Below are 23873 nucleotides of genomic sequence, written 5' to 3' on the forward strand. Positions count from 1 at the left end.
AAATACAATTACAATTTCAAGCATTTTTAAGTACTGTAGCCTAAATTTCAGCACTTTTCAAACCTGGAACACAAAGCAACATTAAAATTCGTCAGGTAAATGTTCCTTCCCCTGTTTTTGAGGGGTGTTTCTTTACACTACCGCATCATTATGGAGAACAGTGCACAGAATGACGTGAATGTGCTCACACTCTCACAGGGTCGCGCGCAGCGTGCGGAGTAGAGCGTTACGGTCAGACGCAAAAGTAGAACTGAGTCAAGAAGAAAGCAAAAATATATATTTTACTAGGGAAAATAAAAATAGTAACACACAGTTACTTGGTTAAGTTAAGTAACTTTAATCTGATTACTGGACTGGTAACTCGTTATATTACTCATTACTGAAAAAAGTGGTAAGATTAGAGTAACGCGTTACTGACATCACTGAACACACTGCACAATCAGATCCTGATGAACAAGCTGGAGACTACGAAAACAAAAAGGTTGTCATGACGATTCACCAAAAGGACTTCCAAAAACTGGTGCTTATATGAGGAGCTTTCATAATAGTTTCCTGTTTTTCTCTCTCTCTCTCTCTCTCTCACACACACACACACACACACTCACTAACTCACACACATGCACGCAGATATACACACACACACATGATTACACAGACACCCACACACATATACACACTCACACACTCATACACAGACATACACACACACACACTCCCGCACACACACTCCCACACACACACAGCTTGCATTAAAGTAAAAAATCCATCCAACTGTTCTTGCTAGTAAGAAAATGATTCATAAAGTTGTGACACACTGAACACACTAGAGTCTGTGTGTACACACACCTGTCAGAGACCCTTTACAGACCTCACACATGTGCTAGTGTCATGTTTGATTAGATTCAGTCTTAAGGTAACAGGAAGGTCAAACACACACACACACACACACACACACACACACACACACACACACACACACACACACACCCACACACACACCCACACACACACCCACACACACACCCTTCTAGCTGAAAGGGGTAGTCTAATCTGATACTCAAGTTGATAACAGACATAAAGTCTGACACATGCATACATGAGCAACCCCGAATCTTTCTGGTGCAGGATGTATACTGTGAGAGGAGCTCGTGTCAACCAGGTCACAGCACGGACACACACACACACACACACACACACACACACACACACACACACACACACACACACTCACCCTGACCCTCAACACTGATCTGATAGTGATTCAGTTATATACACAATTAAAAGAAATTGTTTGTTTAACTTACATGTGTGCATGCTAGAGATCAGACCCTAAAGATTGAGCAGACCTTCATCCAAGACATAATAATAACTATATCATTATTATGAGACATAATAAATAACTACGGCCTCATTTAATAAACACCACCTCTCATTCATTTCAGTGACAGCTCTTACTCCAGAGTTTCCTGAACTGAGAGAACACGCCCGGTGTGAGCAGAGGGAGCTGGAGTCAGACCTGCTGTGACCAGCCACACCAAAGCAGCACAGAGGAGTACTGGGAGTGGATGGGACTGCAAGGATGTCAGGATGTGTTATAGCCTCCCTGACCCTAATCCCAGAGTGCTGAACCTAATCCCAGAGTATTTATCCTAATCCCAGAGTACTGAACCTAATCTCAGAGTATTTATCCTAATCCCGGAGTGCTGACCCTAATCCCAGAGTATTTATCCTAATCCCAGAGTGCTGACCCTAATCCCAGAGTATTTACCATAATCCTAGAATGCTGACCCTAATCCCAGAGTACTTATTGTAATACCAGAGTGCTGCCCCTAATCTCAGGGTCCTGATGCTAATGTCAGGACAGGACAGCTATGAAGCTGCGGTACAGGATGACCGAAGAAGGGCAGGACAGTTTCAGAGCTGCTGTGTGTGACAGACAAACAGAGGAAATGGTAGTTACTGCATTATTTAAATAAATCAGTCCAGTTCAGGACTGTGAACACTGAGTGTACAAATGTGCCACAGGGCATAGAGGAGTGAGATTCCTCCACCCTAGCAGAGACTCTGGTGACGGAGGAGTGAGATTCCTCCACCCTAGCAGAGACTCTGGTGACGGAGGAGTGAGATTCCTCCACCCTAGCAGAGACTGGTGACGGAAGAGTGAGATTCCTCCAGCCTAGCAGAGACTCTGGTGACGGAGGAGTGAGAATCCTCCAGCCTAGCAGAGACTCTGGTGACGGAGGAGTGAGAATCCTCCACCCTAGCAGAGACTCTGGTGACGGAGGAGTGAGATTCCTCCACCCTAGCAGAGACTCTGGTGACGAAGGAGTGAGATTCCTCCACCCCAGCAGAGACTATGGTGACGGAGGAGTCTGCTCTGCTCCTGACGTGTGTCAGACACGCACTGGTGTCATTTACATAACAGTTTCTCTTCCTGCCTGTTTCTTTTTTGATGTCCAAATGGACACGAGACCTCTTTAAAACTCCAAATGCAATATATTAGAATGAGATTTTATGGAACTGTCATGGAAAAAATATGAGATATCCATATTCCATAAACTGTAGGCACATAATTCAGACTGACAAGGTGGGAGGGAGGGAGAGAGGGAGGAAAGAAATGAAAAGAAAAGGAACCTGACAGGTCTGGCAGGGAGAAACTCAGACCAACAGGTCAGAAAAGGGAATTAATAACCAGTTTATTTAGTCTGTTCCTCAACACATACAGCACACTAACATGAGCGTTCTCTCAGGAACATCTCGATTCTTGAACATCATCTGATATAATAGACATTAAGTATGCGTAACCCCCCGCCTGCACCAGGTAACCCTACACCTGCACCAGGTAACCCTACACCTGCACCAGGTAACCCTACACCTGCACCAGGTAACCTCACAGCTACTGCAGAGAGTGAGGGTTCACCTACAGACACATCTCGCTACAGGACATGGAGAGACAGATCAAGACAGTCAAGACGGTATGACACCAAGACTGTGTCAGGATTCTGATGTTCTGAACAGCTCGTCCTGCCACAGCCAGTATTCTGCACTGTATTCTCTTTAACTTTTACTGTAGCTCTGGACTGTATTCTCTTCATCTAAGAGCTGTTTCTGTTTCTTATTTTGCCTGGTTGACATGTGGACATTTCCCAGAGTGCCAATGAAGCTGTGTGTGTTTGTATGAGTGTGTGTTTGTATGAGTGTGTGTGTGTGTGTGTGTGTGTGTGTGTGTGTGTGTGCGCGCATGTTTGTGTGTGTGTGCATGTTTGTCTGTGTTTATCATCACACCCAGCAGGAAATCCTGGGAATTTCAGTCAGTGTTATGGAGTAGTTAACAAATTCCCAGTTAAACCAGTCAGATCCAACTCACAAAAGCTCCCAGCAAGAACACGTCCACCCAGCATGCTATGAGAATAACGCTACAATTACATCCCCCTGCGCCCCACACACACAGCCTGCTCTCCGATCAGTGGGGTCCATCAGACCTGTCTACTAAATGAATAACACGTGCCCTCATAAGAGGATTAGCTGAGGTCTGCATCTCACCTGGACAGGATTTCATTTCAACACAGCAATTACCTGACCATAATCTCATTAAGAGAGAACACATAACAATTACCTGACCATAATCTCATTAAGAGAGAACACATAACAATTACCTGACCATAATCTCATTAAGAGAGAACACATAACAATTAACTGACCATAATCTCATTAAGAGAGAACACATAACAATTACCTGACCATAATCTCATTAAGAGAGAACACATAACAATTACCTGACCATAATCTCATTGAGAACACATAACAATTACCTGACCATAATCTCATTAAGAGAGAACACATAACAATTACCTGACCGTAATCTCATTAAGAGAGAATACATAACAATCACCTGACCATTATATCATTAAGAGAGAACACATAACAATTACCTGACCATAATCTCATTAACAGAGAACACGTAACAATTACCTGACCATAATCTCATTAACAGAGAACACATAACATGCTATGCAGATATCTTAATCTCACATCTGAGCAATTTTTAAAAATCCATATATTCCTATATAAGACTGTAACAACCTCAGCAACACAGGGGTGAAAGTGGGAAAAAATCCTGAGCCTGAACTTTTTCTGAAGGGGGGATTGAAAGCGTACCATATTTTGTACGGGGGGGGTCTGGAAATTTTTTCTGGCAAAAGACAATGCCAGCAATTACTGAAAATGTGGTGTAGTTGGGACACAGCCTCTTTTGCCTAATTCTACACAATAAACACATTTAGAAAGTATATTTATCTAAACAGCCTGTGTAAAGAGAGAAGAGAGAATCTATGAAGTGACAAAATGCAACACCTGAGCAATAAATCAATAAATGTACATACATGTTTATATACTGGAGTTATCTGGGGGTCCTCCTCAAATTTAGTGAATCCTGGTGAATTTTAAAAGGTATGAAGATCTCTTGTTTTTATCAGATTCACTATCGCAAAAACATAAGCAATAAGAATACCTGCTTTAAGTAGGTATGTTACAAAAAAAATGTAAAGTCCAAAAATGGCAAATTCACACCACTGGATAGAGCCTTTATACAAACAGAACACCACCATCCATGTTAAGATTTTAAATGGAAGAAAAATGCGCCTTTTTTCTCAGACTGTATTAAAGCTAAATGAAGAAAAGTCTGTGATCGGTGGAGAGATTATTTAATATAAATAACGATAACTTCTATATTAGCTTATCCTGACGGCGTCCTCCTCGGTCCTGAGCCGCGTAACCGTGTATTCTTCCGCCGCGCACACCAAACACCAAGTTCCGTTTACGACACAGAACCACTTAAGTCCAAACAAGGCCTTATACAGTAAATGGGAGATGTGTCGAACCACGAAAAATCGTAGCCCGGGAACCTCGTAACCCAGGGACCGCCTGTATGATGTTGATGTCGATTGAACCAGAGCATTAATGTCTTCGGCACGACCAAACAAGTTGACAACATAAACAGACCAAAACAAACTGGACTTAAGGCTGGAGGGAGGTAGCTTTTTACGTAATGTCCGAAAATCAGAAGGCGGGATGAGCCGCAAGTCAATCAAGTGACACCGCCGTCATCCATCCAGCGCTGATGATCCAGTGAGAGGATCATATTTCGGCCTCAAAACAGATAGCACGCGTGCGCGCGTGTTGTTTATTATTATGATCTGATGGATTTTTTCCCCCCAAAAAAATTCTAATGACGTAAATCTGTCGTGGTGACGGAGAACAATGCGGGAGACTCAACGCATAGAAAATAAAGAAGCAAGGTAAGTACTCAGAAGAAAATAAAGCAAAAGGCAATGCGGAAAACTCAACGCGTGCAATACGAAACTGAACAGAGGAGAGATCAGAGAAAAATTATAAAGGCAACTAAAAAGACACGGAAAAACTCAACGCGTAAAATGAAACCAAGGATGCCAGGGGAAGTAACTGGCAGCGGACTAAACACGCCGCAGAAAACAAAACAAAGGTAAAAGGGATAGGAAGAGAAGTAGATGGGGGAAAACTTGAGAAGTAAGTAAGTAGCGCAGGAGATAGAGACTCGAATAAATGAGAGGTAAGTAAGAGAGATAAAGGTGGCGAGACACCTTACAACGAAACGCAACTCCAGAGAGACCAGAGAGAGGCTGAAAGCGCACTGGCATGACCAAAACAATTCAGCAGTGATTAGTCTCCACAAGCTTCCTTAAGAAGCCTATAAACAGCTGAGACGAATCATTGCTGATTGCGCCGATTGAGTCTGGGACTGACTCGGGTGCCCCTAGTGGTGGCTGGGGGAACGGCATCCGAGCCAGCCCTGACAGTTCCCTGTTATAATTGTATGTGTTGTTAGCGTTCTCTGTTACAAATGTATGTTGGGATGCCTGGAAATGTATGTTGTTAGCCAGGGTTGCCAACTCTCACGCATTGAGCGTGAGACCCATGCATTTGACTGTCTTCACACGCTCTCACTCCACACTTCAGATATCTCATGCCGAAAAAAAATCTAGTTTATTTACCTCTGATCCACATCTATGATTCAATGAGTTACTAGTTCGCTCTGGCACCAACCACTGGTGATCGATCGCGATAAGTGATCTTGAAGTTGGCAACCCTGTGTTAGCATTCCCCTTTTATAGATGTGTTGTTAGCGTTCTCTGTTATAAATGTGTTGTTAGCGTTCCCCTGTTATAAATGTGTTGTTAGCATTCCCCTGTTATAAATGTATGTGTTGTTAGCGTTCCCCTGTTATAAATGTGCTGTTAGCATTCCTTGTTATAAATGTATGTGTTGTTAGCGTTCCCCTGATAGAAATGTGTTGTTAGCGTTCCCCTGATAGAAATGTGTTGTTAGCGTTCCCCTGATATAAATGTGTTGTTAGCGTTCCCTGTTATAAATGTATGTGTTGTTAGCGTTCCCCTGTTATAAATGTGTTGTTAGCATTCCCCTGTTATAAATGTGTTGTTGGCGTTCTCTGTTATAAATGTGTTGTTGGCGTTCCCCTGTTATAAATGTGTTGTTAGCGTTCCCCTGTTATAAATGTATGTGTTGTTAGCGTTTTCCTGTTAGAAATGTATGTGTTGTTAGCGTTCTCTGTTATAAATGTGTTGTTAGCATTTCTCTGTTATAAATGTGTTGTTAGCGTTCTCCAGGGCTCTCAAGTCTCACGCATTGAGCGTGTGACACACGCATTTGACCATCTTAACACGCTCACACGCCACACTTCCGATTTCACACGGCGAGAAAAAAAAATCTAGTTTATTTACCTCCGATCCATATCTATGTCACCCTCCACTGGCGATCGATTGCGATATACAAACCCTCACCCCGCTCAACAACTCACGTTCGCCCCCCCCCCCCCCCCAACAACTTACGTTCGCCACCCCCCCCCCCAAGGCTCAACAACTCATGTTCGCCACCCCCCGTCAACAACTCTCACACTCTGACATGAATCCAAAACTTGAGCCCTGGCGTTCTCTGTTATAAATGTGTTGTTAGCGTTCCCTGTTACAAATGTGTTGTTAGCATTCCCCTGTTATAAATGTATGTGTTGTTAGCGTTCCCTGTTATAAATGTGTTGTTAGCATTCCCTGTTATAAATGTGTTGTTAGCGTTCCCTGTTATAAATATATGTGTTGTTAGCGTTCCCCTGTTATAAATGTGTTGTTAGCGTTCTCTGTTATAAATGTGTTGTTAGCGTTCTCTGTTATAAATGTGTTGTTAGCGTTCCCCCATTTATAAATGTGTTGCTAGCGTTCTCTGTTATAACTGTGTTGTTAGCATACTCTCATAGCGGCCTGGTATCCATACTAGTCACTGCAGCTGCCGGCTGGTGCCCAAGAAAGACAGAATGTTCACATCCAGAAGCCAGAGAGAGAGAGAAAGAGAGGAAGAAAGAGAGGGAGAGAGAGAGAGAGAGAGAGAGAGAGAGAGAGAGAGAGAGAGAGAGAGAGAGAGAGGAGAATCTTGGCATTCTTACTACAGAATGGCTGCCAGATTGCTCCAACCGCTGCCATCCTGAGACTTCCGCACTGAAGTTTGTGTGTGTGTGTGTGTGTGTGTGTGTGTGTGTGTGTGTGTGTGTGTGTGTGTAGAGGGGCCATGGGGCTTGGCAGGGAATGCCTGTGTTCATGTTGGACTCTTCTTGGTTCTATCAGAGAGCCTCTCCAAAAGCTTTCAGACAGGATCCCCCTGTGTCTCCTCCTCCTTCATTCTCCCTCTCCACCTCTCCTTCATTCTCCCTCTCCACCTCTCTGTCATTCTCCCTCTCCACCTCTCCTTGCTTCCTTTTCATTTTCCATATTCTGTGTGTGTGTCTGTCTGTGGGTAGGTGTGTGTGTCTCTGTGTGTGGGCATGTGAGTTGTCTGTGTGTGCGTGTGTGTGTGTGTGTGTGTGTGTGTGTGTGTGTGTGTGTGTGTGTGTGTGTGTGTGTGTGTGTGTAGGGGAACCAACTTGGAAAATAATATTGTGCTGATCTGTACTACTTGGGAGAATGTGAAATGTATACCCAAACACCCCAGACCTTAGTTTGGTTACACAGGAGCCACTGCTAGGGAGGTTCTGGGCAGTTCTAGGCATTTCTGGGAGGTTCTGGATAGTTCTGGGTGGTTCTGGTTCACTTGGCTTGTCCGTTGGAACAGTGGTCAGGGAGTGGGAGAGTGTACTGAAGGTGCATGCAGAGCCTCAGCAGCTGTAGGTACGTTCAGACACAGGTAGATAAATCCTGTAATGTCGTTCAGGCATTCAGACTGCAGAAGATGACAGAGTGAAGGTCTCTGGTTCTCTAGTCCGGGACTGCACTCTGCTTTATGTGTTACATGTTAATTCTCCACTGTCCTTATCTGATCCTGTGAATCTCTCTCTCTCTCTCTCTCTCTCTCTCTCTCTCTCTCTCTCACACACACACACACACACACACACACACACACACACATTCCCTCCATTTTCTCTCTCCCTCCAACATCTTTGTCCATTTCTGCTCTGGGTTTCTTTTCCATCATTCCTCCTCTCACTCGTCCTGTCTCAGGTCACTCCCGTATCTATTAAGAGGTTTTATAGAGAGTTTCTGATGTTCTAGACGTACATGTGAAACCATGGCTGGAGTGTCATCCCTCCTGTCAGCTCCTGCTCACAGGGATGCTGTGCCATCAGGCTCCTCTTGTTCCCCATGTGGGTATCACAATAGCAACGTTTTATAAACACTAACAGAACTGGCACACTAACAGAAACGGCGTGGTAACAGTGCAAGAGGAGATGGAGAATACTGTAGCTGTGACGACTGCCACTGTGAACTGGGAACATTCAGAGGGGACTTGGTTATCGATTCTTCACTTTGTGTGTCTGTGCGTCCCCGCCTCCTCTCTCTGACTTCCCGCCTCCTGACTCTCCGCCCCCCCTCTCTGACTCTCCGCCCCCCCTCTCTCTGACTCTTCGCCCCCCCTCTCTCTGACTCTTCGCCCCCCCTCTCTCTGACTCTCCGCCCCCCCTCTCTCTGACTCTCCGCCCCCCCTCTCACTCATTCTCCGCCGCCCCCTGACTCCCCGCCCCCTCTCTCTGACTCCCCGCCCCCCCCTCTCTCTGACTCTCCGCCCCCCCCCTCTCTCTGACTCTCCGCCCCCCCCTCTCTCTGACTCTCCGCCCCCCCCCTCTCTCTGACTCTCCGCCCCCCCCTCTCTCTGACTCTCCGCCCCCTCTCTCTGAGTTTTGCTCAGGATATTGGAAGAATAAGAAGAACTGAAGTAAATCAGATGTTTTTTAAATACCATTTTAGATGGTAGACCTTCTTTAATTTCCCAGGCCTCTGCCACAGGCATCTCTATAGTGCCTAGAAGTGGTCTTCTGCATGCTCAAAGCAAATGACTGGATCTTCCATTCATCATCTATAATATGAGCTGTCACACCAAGATAATCCTTGTTGCTAACAGAGGTCCAGTGATCCCCAGTCAGAGCCACATTTGTGGCGCTCTTCACAATAACCTGTTTTACTTCCCTTTCCTCATCATACAGCTGCTAGATTTTCTTCGACATTGTCTTCCTGAACGGCAGCTCGTAACTTGCATCAGCTGACGCAGCAGCGCTTCTTGTAAAGTCTGGATTATACTTTTGCGAGTGCGCGAACGTCCGTGAACGGCAGAGCCGTTTAAACTTGCCGCATTTTACTTAAGCCTTCGACCACAGAGAGCGGTCTACAGTCCACAGCAATCCATCTCGCCAGTGAATTGGTCAATTTGACGTGGACTTTGACATTTTGTTTCTTAATTTGAACCCCGACATGTGGTCGAGTGTTGACTGGCGACACTGTTTGCTCGTACTAGGAATACATTTAGCAGCTAAGTTATCATTACTGACCTGCGCGTTAGCCGCAACATGTTTTGCGTTGAGGTGGTAATGAAGGGTGGAAGTGCTCCTGTGATAAGCGAACTCCTTCCTACATAAAGTGCAAATAACACTATTTTTGTTTGTACTTCCATCCAAGTTTCTTATATTTAAATTTCCCATCCACCAGCGTAGCCTCTTCAGTCATCTCCATCATGATCTTATTGTGCGTCCATATAATCTGTGTGTCTGGAACTTGTGCACTGAGAAACATTCCATGATGCAAAAGTGTCTCGTGCTAAAAAATATGTAGTTCATTATTTTCGCTTAATGAATTAATTGAAATTAACGCGTTAAAGTCCCACCACTAGTTTATTTGTGACGCTGTAGTGTTTAGCGGGGAAGCTGTGGTGTTTAGCGGCGGAGCTGTGGTGTTTATTGTGATACTGTGGTGTTTATTTGTGGCGCTGTGGTGTATAGCGGTGAAACTGTGGTGTTTAGCGGTGAAGCTGTGGTGTTTAGCGGTGAAGCTGTGGTGTTTAGCGGTGAAGCTGTGGTGTTTAGCGGTGAAGCTGAGAGAGAGAGAGTGTGTGTGTGTGGTGTTTAGTTCCCAAGGAGACCATGTGCTTAGTCTCATAGAATTAGTATTTGGCCTCTATGAAGCTGATCCCTTAGTAATCAGCACAGCACAGACAGACCCAATACAGACCAACCCAGCACAGACAGACCCAATACAGACCATCCCAGCACAGACCCAATACAGACCAACCCAACACACAGACCCAATACAGACCAACCCAACACACAGACCCAATACAGACCAACCCAGCATAGATCCAATACAGACCAACCCAGCATAGACCAACCCAACACAGACCCAATACAGACCAACCCAGCACAGACCCAATACAGACCAACCCAGCATAGACCAACCCAACACAGACCCAATACAGACCAACACAGCACAGACCCAATACAGACCAACCCAGCATAGACCCAATACAGGCCAACCCAACACAGACAGTCACATCTCACAATCTGCTGCAGCCTCTCACACAGACCAATTAGGATCTAGTTGAGGACAGCTGTCCTCAACACACAATCTCGGTTAGCACGCATGTAACAGAGAGCACACTGTAACAGAGAGCACACCTGTAACAGAGAGCACACCTGTAACAGAGAGCACACCTGTAACAGAGAGCACACCTGTTGCCTTTCTGCCACTAAGACCAGTAACAGCCCAGCTGGGACCTGATCAGGTCTGCCAGAGTCAGCACATACCAGTCCACACACTGGCCTCCACACAGGAAGGTGTCACATTCCAGAAAACTACAACTCCCATGAGCCCTGCAATTGCTCTGGCTCTGGGTCCAGAACCCCAGAATCACTTGGCAACAGAAAGTGTACAGGAAGAGCATGCAGGCTGGAAGGAAGTGTTAGAGGGAGTGGGGTGTGTATGTGTGTGTGTGTGCGTGTGTGTGTGTGTGTGTGCGTGTGTGTGTGTGTGTGTGTGTGTGTGTGTGTGTGTGTGTGTGTGTGTGTGTGTGTGTGTGTGTGTGTGTGTACGCACTCACCCTGATGACACTAAGATGGATGAAAGGAAAATCCACTGGGATTTTTTTATAAATTCCTCTGCCTGTGTGTGGTTCACTAGGCCGTTCTGTGTGTGTGTGTGTGTGTGTGTGTGTGTGTGTGTGCTCCTTGTCACAGTATGAATGTCCACAGAAATGTGAAACTCTCAGCAGATGGCCCAGCATTTGGCTCCATTTAGCCAGTTCAGAAACCACTCAGCACATCTCTCTTCTCACACACACACACACGGACGCACACGGACACACATGTACGCATGCATGCAAACACACACTTTAAACTGACCCCATGTGTTAAGCTGGAATTAGATAAAAATTGTTTGCATCTCTCCCTTGCAGAGCTCCACATCTCTCCCCATCCCTCTCTCCATCTCTTTCCATCTCTCCCCATCCCTTTCTCCATCTCTTTCCATATCTCCCCATCCCTCTCTCCATCTCTTTCCATCTCTCCCCATCCCTTTCTCCATCTCTTTCCATCTCTCCCCATCCCTTTCTCCATCTCTTTCCATCTCTCCCCATCCCTCTCTCCATCTCTTTCCATCTCTCCCCATCCCTCTCTCCATCTCTTTCCATATCTCTGTCTCTTTTGCTCTGTTTCTGAGGGATGGACAAACACTTTGTTCTTCCTGCAGTTCCAAGCTTAGGCCATCTTTCTCTCTTCCCATTTCTCCCTCTCTCTCTCTCTCTCTCTCTCTCTCTCTTTCTCTCTTTTCCACCCTGTATCTTCTCCCTCATTTTCTCCATTAGCAGTTCTGATGTGTAAATGAAGTCAGTGCTAACAGCACCACCATCATCACCACAGTGATGGTGTTCATCACTCTCACACACACACACACACACACACACACACACACACACACACACACACACACACCAGTGGGAGTGAAAGGCTGCTCGTCATCGCCCATCCTCATCCTCAGGGCCCCTTACGCTGCTACCAGGACTCTTAAGGTTTCGATTATTCACTTTTAAAGCAAAGCCTGTCTCCCTCACACACACACACGTACACACACAGGTACACACACACACACACGCACACGTACACACACACTCACACACTCACACCCTCATATGTGCGCACACACATGCACACACACACACAATTCTCCAGCAACCAGACACATTGATTTTGTTAATTTTCAGGACATGAGGTCATGTGTTATGTATAAGAGCTATGCACTATGTGTCATATAACAGCTATGCACTATATGTACATACCTGTAATTTCCTGTGTATCATAATTTCCTTGAAACCTCCTAAAGGGGTCAATAAAGTATAAATCAATCAATCATTCAATGTGTATCTTTTATAACAGCTATGCACTACAACAAAATCTTCCCCTCACTCTAGCCCTCACATTACTAAACCCCTCCTCTCACTACCTCCCACATCACTAAACCCCTCCTCCCACATCACTAAACCCCTCCTCCCACATCACTAAACCCCTCCTCCTACATCACTAAACCCCTCCTTCCACATCACTAAGCCCCTCCTCCCACATCACTAAGCCCCTCCTCCCACATCACTAAGCCCCTCCTCCCACATCACTAAGCCCCTCCTCCCACATCACTAAACCCCTCCTCCTACATCACTAAACTCCTCCTCCCACATCACTAAACCCCTCCTCCTACATCACTAAACCCCTCCCTGAGAGAGATACAGACAGGAAGGATAGAAGACAGAGAGAGGGATAGAGCCAGAGAGACAGAGACAGACAGACAGAGAGAGAGAGAGAGAGAGAGAGAGAGAGAGAGAGAGGGAGGAGCGGGAGGAGAGTTCACATGATACAAAATCCTTGTATGTGTGGGTCACATGCTTTCATGATTACGTATCGCCTGCATGGAGGAGTGATAATAGCCACACTGCTGCTAATACATTCAGGGTGTGTGTGTGTGTGTGTGGGTGTGTGTGTGTGTATGTGTGTGTGCGTGGGTGTATATGTGTGTGCGCACATGTGTTTGTGTGTGTATGTGCGCAAATGTTTGTACACCATAAACACCACACATACAAGCCCAAAATCCACTCACACACAGACACCATAAACACCACACATACAAGCCCAACATCCACACACACACACACACACACACACACACACACACACACACACACACACACACACCATAAACACCACACATACAAGCCCAACATCCACACACACACAGACACCATAAACACCACACATACAAGCCCAACATACACTCACACACAGACACCATAAACACCACATATACAAGCCCAACACTCACTCACACACAGACACCCTAAACACCACACATACAAGCCCAACATCCACTCACACACAAACACCACATATACAAGCCCAACATCCACTCACACACAGACACCATAAAACACCACACATACAAGCCCAACATCCACTCACACACAGACACCATAAACACCACACATACAAGCCCAACATCCACTCACACACAGACACCATAAACACCACACATACAAGCCCAACATCCACACACAGACAGACACCATAAACACCACACATACAAGCCCAACATCCACTCACACACAGACACCATAAACACCACACATACAAGCCCAACATCCACACACAGACAGACACCATAAACACCACACATACAAGCCCAACATCCACTCACACACAGACACCATAAACACCACACATACAAGCCCAACATCCACACACAGACACCATAAACACCACACATACAAGCCCAACATCCACACACAGACACCATAAACACCACACATACAAGCCCAACACTCACACACAGACACCATAAACACCACATATACAAGCCCAACACTCACACACAAACACCACACATACAAGCCCAACATCCACTCACACACAGACACCATAAACACCACACATACAAGCCCAACATCCACTCACACACAAACACCACATATACAAGCCCAACATGCACTCACACACAGACACCATAAAACACCACACATACAAGCCCAACATCCACTCACACACAGACACCATAAAACACCACACATACAAGCCCAACATCCACTCACACACAGACACCATAAACACCACACATACAAGCCCAACATCCACACACAGACAGACACCATAAACACCACACATACAAGCCCAACATCCACTCACACACAGACACCATAAACACCACACATACAAGCCCAACATCCACACACAGACAGACACCATAAACACCACACATACAAGCCCAACATCCACTCACACACAGACACCATAAACACCACACATACAAGCCCAACATCCACACACAGACACCATAAACACCACACATACAAGCCCAACATCCACACACAGACACCATAAACACCACACATACAAGCCCAACACTCACACACAGACACCATAAACACCACACATACAAGCCCAACACTCACACACAAACACCACACATACAAGCCCAACATCCACTCACACACAGACACCATAAACACCACACATACAAGCCCAACATCCACTCACACACAGACACCATAAACACCACACATACAAGCCCAACATCCACTCACACACAGACACCATAAACACCACACATACAAGCCCAACATCCACTCACACACAGACACCATAAACACCACACATACAAGCCCAACATCCACTCACACACAGACACCATAAACACCATTCTCTCTCTCTATCAGCATAAATACTCACTCACCACTGCACAACATCACCCACTACAGCAACATTGTACACAACATTGCCAACACCACCCACAATTGTAAAGAAAGTGAGACAGAAACAGAGAGTGGGAGAGACAAAGAACATTTGTCTGGGACAGGAGAGACACAAATAGAATAACAGGGAAAAAAGACAGACAGATAGACAGACAGTCACACAGACAGTCAGACAGTTAGTGCAGATAAAGAAAGCTGGAACATAAAGAAAGACAAGCCAGGAGAAGAAAGGAGAGAGGAACAGAAGCCCTTTGAAGGCCCTTCAAACCTGCATACCCTGAAGGCATGCCAGGAAGGCCTGAGAAGGCTGTCTCCCCCTTAATTACAGAGACCAGGGCAGACTGTGTGTGTGTGTGTGTGTGTGTGTGTGTGTGTGTGTGTGTGTGTGTAGGAGGTGGTGTCTGAGGAGGGGAGAAGTCAGACATGTGTGGGATAAAGGGTTCTCAGTCACATGTAGGAAGATCTTCTCATGTATTATGGAATACATGTGAACCCCTTGGGGTATATGTCTGTGTGTGTGTGTGTGTGTGTGTGTGTGTGTGTGTGTGTGTGTGTGTGTGTGTGTGTGTGTGTGTGTGTGTGTGTGTGTGTGTGTGTGTGTGTACTCATGCAAAGGAAGATGGGGAATTGTCTTGGAGCAATTTGCCTTAAGCCAAAATCCATGTGAAGAACACATGAATTAATAACCTTATGTGCATCAGATGTGTGCGTGCATGTGTGTGTGTGCATGTGTGTGTGTGCATGTGTGTGTGTGCGAGAAAGTGAGTGAGTTAGAGAGACAGAAAGACAGATGTGTGTGGTCATGCATGCATGTGTGTGTCTGAAAGTGAGTGGGTTAGAGAGGAAAAGGGACAGGTGTGTGTGTGTGTGTGTGTGTGTGTGTGTGTGTGTGTGTGTGTATGCTCTGCAGACACAGAATGAAGATTAACGCTCATTAAACACAAACACATACAGTGTTCGATTCAGTCCAGTCTGGTGCACACTGAGAGAGAGAGAGAGAGAGAGAAAGAGAGAGACTACACCCTCCTCCACCTCCATCTCCTCCAACTACACCCTCCTCCATCTCCTCCAACTACACCCTCCTCCATCTCCTCTAACTAACTGATTATACTACTGTTAAGTTTGGCCCAGTCTGATTATGTCAATGTTAAGTTAGGCCCAGTCTGATTATACTACTGTTAAGTTAGGCCCAGTCTGATTATGTAACTGTTCATTTAGGCTCAGTCTGGTTATACTACTGTTAAGTCAGGCCCTGTCTGATTATACTACTAGTAAGTTAGGCCCAGTCTGATTATGTACCTGTTAACTTAGATCCAGTCTGATTATACTACAGTAAAGTCAGGCCCAATCTGATTATGTAACTGTAAAGTTAGGTGTGATTATACTACTGTTAAGTTAGGCCCAGTCTGATTATGTACTTGTTAAGTTAGGTCCAGTCTGATTATACTACAGTAAAGTCAGGCCCAATCTGATTATGCTACTGCCTAGATAGGCCCAGTCCGATTTTGTCACAGCTGCTGACTCCTGTTTACCTGCTGCTTGCACTAATCACAGATGTGAGTATCGGACCATTTAAGCTTTGGTTGGGTTTTTGACAGAGATTCGGTTTGACTTAAACATGGACTCTTCAGAGCTGAGTGGGAGAAAGAGACCCAGTAGTGGCAGCAATGAGTCGGACTGTCACGCATGATTAGCTGAGACCTCCTGTGTGGTAGAGGAAACATAGCACTGTTGCTAAACAACACTCACACACACACACACACACACACACACACACACACACACACACACACACACACACACTCATTATTGATCAGTGCCAACCTGCGGTGGTCTCTTCTCTGGTGACAAGACAAATGGGTCAATAAAAGAGACAGAAACACAGAGACAGTCAGGAACAAAGAGTGAACATATGTGTGTGTGTGTGTGTGTGTGTGTGTGTGTGTGTGTGTTAGAGGTGTCTGGGAGAACAGCACTTTGTCTGCCACACACAGTCACCACTTCATCTGTTTCCGGTGTACCAAACCCTTCAATACTGTTACGTCTCATCTCACTTCTCTTCATGAGATGAGCGTTTCTCAAGTGGCTTTTAAATTAGCAGAAATGTGTAAACTCATGCTGAGCTCATACTGACTCATTTATACATCAGTATTTCCACCGTTCCTGAGGTGAAGTTCATCACTGCTCTGCCTGACTGGGCACAGATACACAAACACTCACGAGACCTTACAGCACACTGAGTATGTGTGTGTGTGTGTGTGTGTGTGTGTGTGTGTGTGTGTGTGTGTGTGTGTGTGTGTGTGTGTGTGTGTGTGTGTGTGTGTGTGTGTGTGTGTGTGGGGTGGCCAACGCGGTCATCTGCCTCACGTAGACACAGTTACACCCTCTACACCCTTTACCTATACCCTCTATACCAGGGGTCAGCAACCTATGGCACTCACTTTCGCGAGTGACCGTAGCGCGCGAACCTGCGTGAGTGGCGGAGGTGTTTATACTTGGCGATCGATCGCGATATAATACTTAATTTGTGTCCATTTACACCTCCCCTCCACTAACAATTTACACTCGCCACCCCCCGTCAACAATTTAAACTCGCTACCCCCCCTCCCCCGCTCGAATTTTCTTTGTTGATAGTGGCACACTCATTTACTAGACATGTTAAAGTTGGCACTCATGTTTCAAAGGTTGCCGACCCCTAATCTACACCCTCTACACCTCTACATCCCTACACCCCTACACCCTCTACACATCCACACCCTTACACCACTACCCCTCTATACCCTCTACACCTATACACCCCTACACCCTCTACACATCCACACCCTTACACCACTACCCCTCTATACCCTCTACACCTATACACCCCTACACCCTCTACACATCCACACCCTTACACCACTACCCCTCTATACCCTCTACACCTATACACCCCTACACCCCTACACCCCTACACCCCTACACCCCTACACCCTCTACACCCCTACACCCTCTACACATCCACACCCTTACACCACTACCCCTCTATACCCTCTACGCCTATACACCACTACCCCTCTATACCCTCTATGCCTATACACCATTACCCCTCTATACCCTCTACACCTATACACCCCTACACCCTCTACACCCTCTACACATCCACACCCTTACACCACTACCCCTCTATACCCTCTACGCCTATACACCACTACCCCTCTATACCCTCTACGCCTATACACCACTACCCCTCTATACCCTCTACGCCTATACACCACTACCCCTCTATACCCTCTATGCCTATACACCACTACCCCTCTATACCCTCTACGCCTATACACCTCCACACCCCTATACACCTCCACACCCCTACACCCCCTACACCATCTACGCCTATACACCCCTAAACCCTCTATACCCTCTACGCCTATACACCCCTACACCCTCTATACCCTCTATGCCTATACACCCCTACACCCTCTATACCCTCTATGCCTATACACCCCTACCCCTCTATACCCTCTATGCCTATACACCCCTACCCCTCTATACCCTCTATGCCTATACACCACTACCCCTCTATACCCTCTACGCCTATACACCACTACCCCTCTATACCCTCTACGCCTATACACCACTACCCCTCTATACCCTCTACGCCTATACACCACTACCCCTCTATACCCTCTACGCCTATACACCTCCACACCCCTATACACCTCCACACCCCTATACACCTCCACACCCCTATACACCTCCACACCCCTACACCCCCTACACCATCTACGCCTATACACCCCTAAACCCTCTATACCCTCTACGCCTATACACCCCTACACCCTCTATACCCTCTATGCCTATACACCCCTACCCCTCTATACCCTCTATGCCTATACACCACTACCCCTCTATACCCTCTACCCCTCTATACCACTACCCCTCTATACCCTCTACGCCTATACACCACTACCCCTCTATACCCTCTACGCCTATACACCACTACCCCTCTATACCCTCTACGCCTATACACCACTACCCCTCTATACCCTCTACGCCTATACACCACTACCCCTCTATACCCTCTACGCCTATACACCTCCACACCCCTATACACCTCCACACCCCTATACACCTCCACACCCCTACACCCATACACCTCCACACCCATACACCTCCACACCCATACACCTCCACACCCATACACCTCCACACCCTCCACACCCATACACCTCCACACCTATACACCTCCACACCCTCCACACCCTCCACACCCTCCACACCTCCACACCCTCCACACCCTCCACACCCTCCACACCCATACACCTCCACACCCTCCACACCCATACACCTCCACACCCTCCACACCCTCCACACCCTCCACACCCATACACCCGGCTCCCTGAGAATACTCTGGCCACCTTCACCAACAACATGACAGATAAACTGTGGATGAGAGGGAGGATATACACTCAACTACTGGAGGAGTGTAATGAGGAGGTAATTGGATGACTTTAATGGTGTTATGATGATAATGAATTAGAATCCAGGAGCTGCTTCTGAGAGGAGATGAGAGGAAGGACCAGCAGAAACCTGGCAGTGTATCAAACAGCATCTCTGCCAATAACACACACACACACACACACACACACACACACACACACACACACACACACACACACACACACACACACACACATCAACACAAACACACACACACATACACAGATCCACACACACACGCACACACAGATCCACACACACACACACACACCAACACAAACACACACACACACACACGCACGCGCACACACAGATCAACACACGCACGCGCACACACAGATCAACACACACACACACAGATCAACACACACACACACAGATCAACACACACACACACAGATCCACACACACGCACACACAGATCCACACACACACAGATCCACACACACACAGATCCACACACACAGATCCACACACACACACACACACACACACACACACAGAGACCAACACAAACACATACACAGATCCACACACACAGATCCACACACACATACACAGATCCACACACACACACACACACACAGATCCACACACACACACACACACAGATCCACACACACACACACACACACACACACACACACACACACACACACAGACCAACACAAACACACACAGACCCATACACACACACAGACCCACACACACAAATACATGAACACCTGACCCTAACTCTAACTCTAACTCTAACACCCTCTCTCAGTGAACATGTCCAACCTCATTGTCCTTTCTCTTTTGTAATGCACTACCTGGTGCACAGATCCAGGGTTCATATGGAGCATTGTGTGTTGTATTCCACCACCCACCCAAACGAACGCAGAAAATTAATAACTCACTCACATCAACAAACTAACAAAGCCTTTGGGAAAAACATATGAATTCATATACATGCAGCTAAATTCTTCACCCAGAAGCCTCTTCTGGTCCTTTAAGCTCCTCAGACCCTTCTCACCACCTTCCTACCAATCACCTCAGCAATCCCCTACAACAAGCATCTACACGTCTCCATCTACACGTCTCCATCTACACGTCTCCATCTACACCCCACATCACAGCTGTCCCAGCACAGCTCTGGCCAGTAGTGGTCAACACTAATGAGCTAACAAAACACACAAATTAGCACACAGTGCCAAAAGTCTCGCATGTGTGGCTAATTAAGGAATGACTCATCAGGAATGTCAATTACAGGAGCATCCTGCTGGTGTTACACCCCTCGGGGGGGGGGGGGCTTGACGCTTTCAGCACGCACACGGAGGTTGGTGCTGTTTGACTGGCACTTGAAGAGTGCTCCGGTGTTAGCAAGGTTACCGCTAATTGTCTGCATGGCTCGAAGATAACAGCAAAAACAACAAATTAGCATAAATGTTAAGTGTGGATTATTAGCATAAATGTTAAGTGTGGATTAACTTTTAACTGACTGAGTTCTGCTGCAAATGAGAGTGTGTTATGTTGACAATAACAAACATGGAAAACAAACGACCCAATCACATTACAGATAAATGAAGCACAGGGATTCAGCACGATAAAGAATGATCACGTATATTCTATCACTAATAATGTACAGTAGTAATGAAGAGATGGTGTGTGAGGCAGGAATACACACAGACTCCATCATTTACTTTCCTCACACCATACGAGCCTTGGCCATGCACAGCATTTATCAGTGATTCACCAGAAACGCCTGCAACAAGGTTAATGCTAACGAGGCTACGCTAACAAGGCTCTGCTAATGAGGCTTTGCTAACAAGTCTCTGCTAACAAGGCTTGTGCTAACATGGCTATGCTAACAACAGTTGGGCTAATGGGGCTATGCTAAGGAGACTTGAATTAATGAAGCAAAGCTGTGTTAATGAGGTAAATGGTGTTGGGGGGGGGGGGGGGTCACATGGTCTCATTTGAGTGAGAATAAGCAACTGTTCCTTTACTGTTTAAAGATGCCCATGTCAACTGCACAGATTGGTCATTAGCAGGACAAGAGAGAAGGGTGGAGAGGGTGTAGTTGAGAGTGGAGGGTGGAGAGGGTGTAGTTGAGAGTGGAGGGTGGAGAGGGTGTAGTTGAGAGTGGAGGGTGGAGAGGGTGTAGTTGAGAGTGGAGGGTGGAGAGGGTGTAGTTGAGAGTGGAGGGTGGAGAGGGTGTAGTTGAGAGTGGAGGGTGGAGAGGGTGTAGTTGAGAGTGGAGGGTGGAGAGGGTGTAGTTGAGAGTGGAGGGTGGAGAGGGTGTAGTTGAGAGTGGAGGGTGGAGAGGGTGTAGTTGAGAGTGGAGGGTGGAGAGGGTGTAGTTGAGAGTGGAGGGTGGAGAGGGTGTAGTTGAGAGTGGAGGGTGGAGAGGGTGTAGTTGAGAGTGGAGGGTGGAGAGGGTGTAGTTGAGAGAGAAGGGTGGAGAGGGTGTAGTTGAGAGTGGAGGGTGGAGAGGGTGTAGTTGAGAGTGGAGGGTGGAGAGGGTGTAGTTGAGAGTGGAGGGTGGAGAGGGTGTAGTTGGGTGTAGTTTGTGTGCTCCATACCCAGAGAGCACACAAACTTACTGAGAAATGTGTGATGATAAAGTAGGAATGAACCAAACCTGCTTAAAGCATTTCAGACTGTACATGAATACACCTTGTTATTAACAGCGTTGTTCCACCGACCTGATCCCTTATAACAAGGCATCCAGCAAGCATGTATCAAAGTGACCTGCAGGAGTGAAGTGCTCACAGCATGGTGCACAGAACTGAAACATCACGCCCTCCTCAGCAGGACCAGGACCGCGTGAATGAATCCGTCAGGACCAATAACTGATGAACTGTTTCCAAACAGGCAAGAGGAAGACACAGCAGCCCTTACCTCCAGAGGGAGCTCTCGAGCACCTTGGTTGAATCCGCGTGGTAGTATTTGGTCAAGATCAAGATGACCTGTACGGAAAGAGAAACACGTTCAGTTAAACCTCCTCACAGACACCTTCATCTAGTGCGTCATGGCAGTCGTTTTACAAATGTTATTTTGGATAATTTTTGTCTTTTCATTTAATAATGTCCATCCCCAGTACAACATTCCACTGACTGGTTTGAGTCTCTCTCTCTCACACACACACACACACACAAATGTTCAAACAACTCACACCTCTCACAGACTCAAGTGTATCAAATATAATCCCAGTTTCAGCAAAGCTACATGGTGATTTGTCTCAGAGGTAAAGTGTTATATTTAGAAGGACATTGTTCAAACACACAGACACTGTCTCAACGGTACTGACAAACATAAACACATGCACACACCACACACACACACACACACACACAGCTGTCACTTTTACATCAAATTTATACACACCTACTTTCAAGTACAATCAAACACAGACAGTAACAAGTACAGTGAATAAACCCTTTCAAACATAAACCCTGAGTAGCGAAACGTCCAGACTACATTTGAACTCTCAAATGCTCTGAAGACAACTCTGCATTTATGGGGACTTACAGAATTACTGTCTACACATGTCCCCTGGTCATGACCTCTCTACACATGTCCCCTGGTCATGACCTCTCTACACATGTCCCCTGGTCATGAGCTCTCTACACATGTCCCCTGGTCATGAGCTCTCTACACATGTCCCCTGGTCATGAGCTCTCTACACATGTCCCCTGGTTATGACCTCTTTCACATGTCCCCTGGTCTTGACCAGGGGACATGTGTAGAGAGGGTTAGGGACATGTCCTCTCGACACATGTCCCTACGTCATATATCAGTGTTTCAGGTGCATTCAGTCTTAAAAAATAAAAATAAAAACAATGTTTTCAAATTAAAAACATAAATGTCCCAAAGCAGAGAGCAGACCAAGTGCAGCGTGATGGCAGCTATGTATAGCACAAAGCAACTGTGCAGGAATGTTGCTAGGGAAGCAATCTCAGAACCATGTTGCCCTCTTGCCCTTGTGCTGCCCCCTAGGGGCCTGGCAGGACAGTGCAGCTCAATTGGCATTTCAGACAAAGCTGCTTTTGACAGAGCAGAGCCAGGCTCTCACGGGAAGAGCACAACTCATCACCCTGACTCAAAAAAGACCGCAGCAGTACACACACGAGCTGGGAAAGCTGTTCAGGAACACACACACACACACACACACACACACACACACACACATACACACACACACACCCCCTTTCAAACATACATACACAAACGAATACACACTTTCCATCACATTCTTTCTATCGATTTTTTTTACTGACTTTTAAAAGATCTTAAAATTTTTCTTACAATTCACATGTGGCTCTCAG

At 46.4% G+C, this 23873-nt stretch overlaps 1 protein-coding gene across 1 annotated transcript in view; it reads right to left on the minus strand.

Annotated features, from left to right (window-relative positions):
• sorcs2 (sortilin-related VPS10 domain containing receptor 2) overlaps positions 1-23873 on the minus strand; it is a 228044-nt gene that overhangs the window by 139351 nt on the left and 64820 nt on the right. Inside the window, exon 2 of the mRNA XM_076972128.1 lies at positions 22447-22514. Within this exon, the coding sequence (XP_076828243.1) occupies positions 22447-22514 (68 nt within the window). The remainder of the gene's footprint in view (positions 1-22446; positions 22515-23873) is intronic.

Source organism: Brachyhypopomus gauderio, chromosome 14 (genome assembly GCF_052324685.1).
Source record: "Brachyhypopomus gauderio isolate BG-103 chromosome 14, BGAUD_0.2, whole genome shotgun sequence".
Classification (NCBI taxonomy): Eukaryota; Metazoa; Chordata; class Actinopteri; order Gymnotiformes; family Hypopomidae; genus Brachyhypopomus; species Brachyhypopomus gauderio.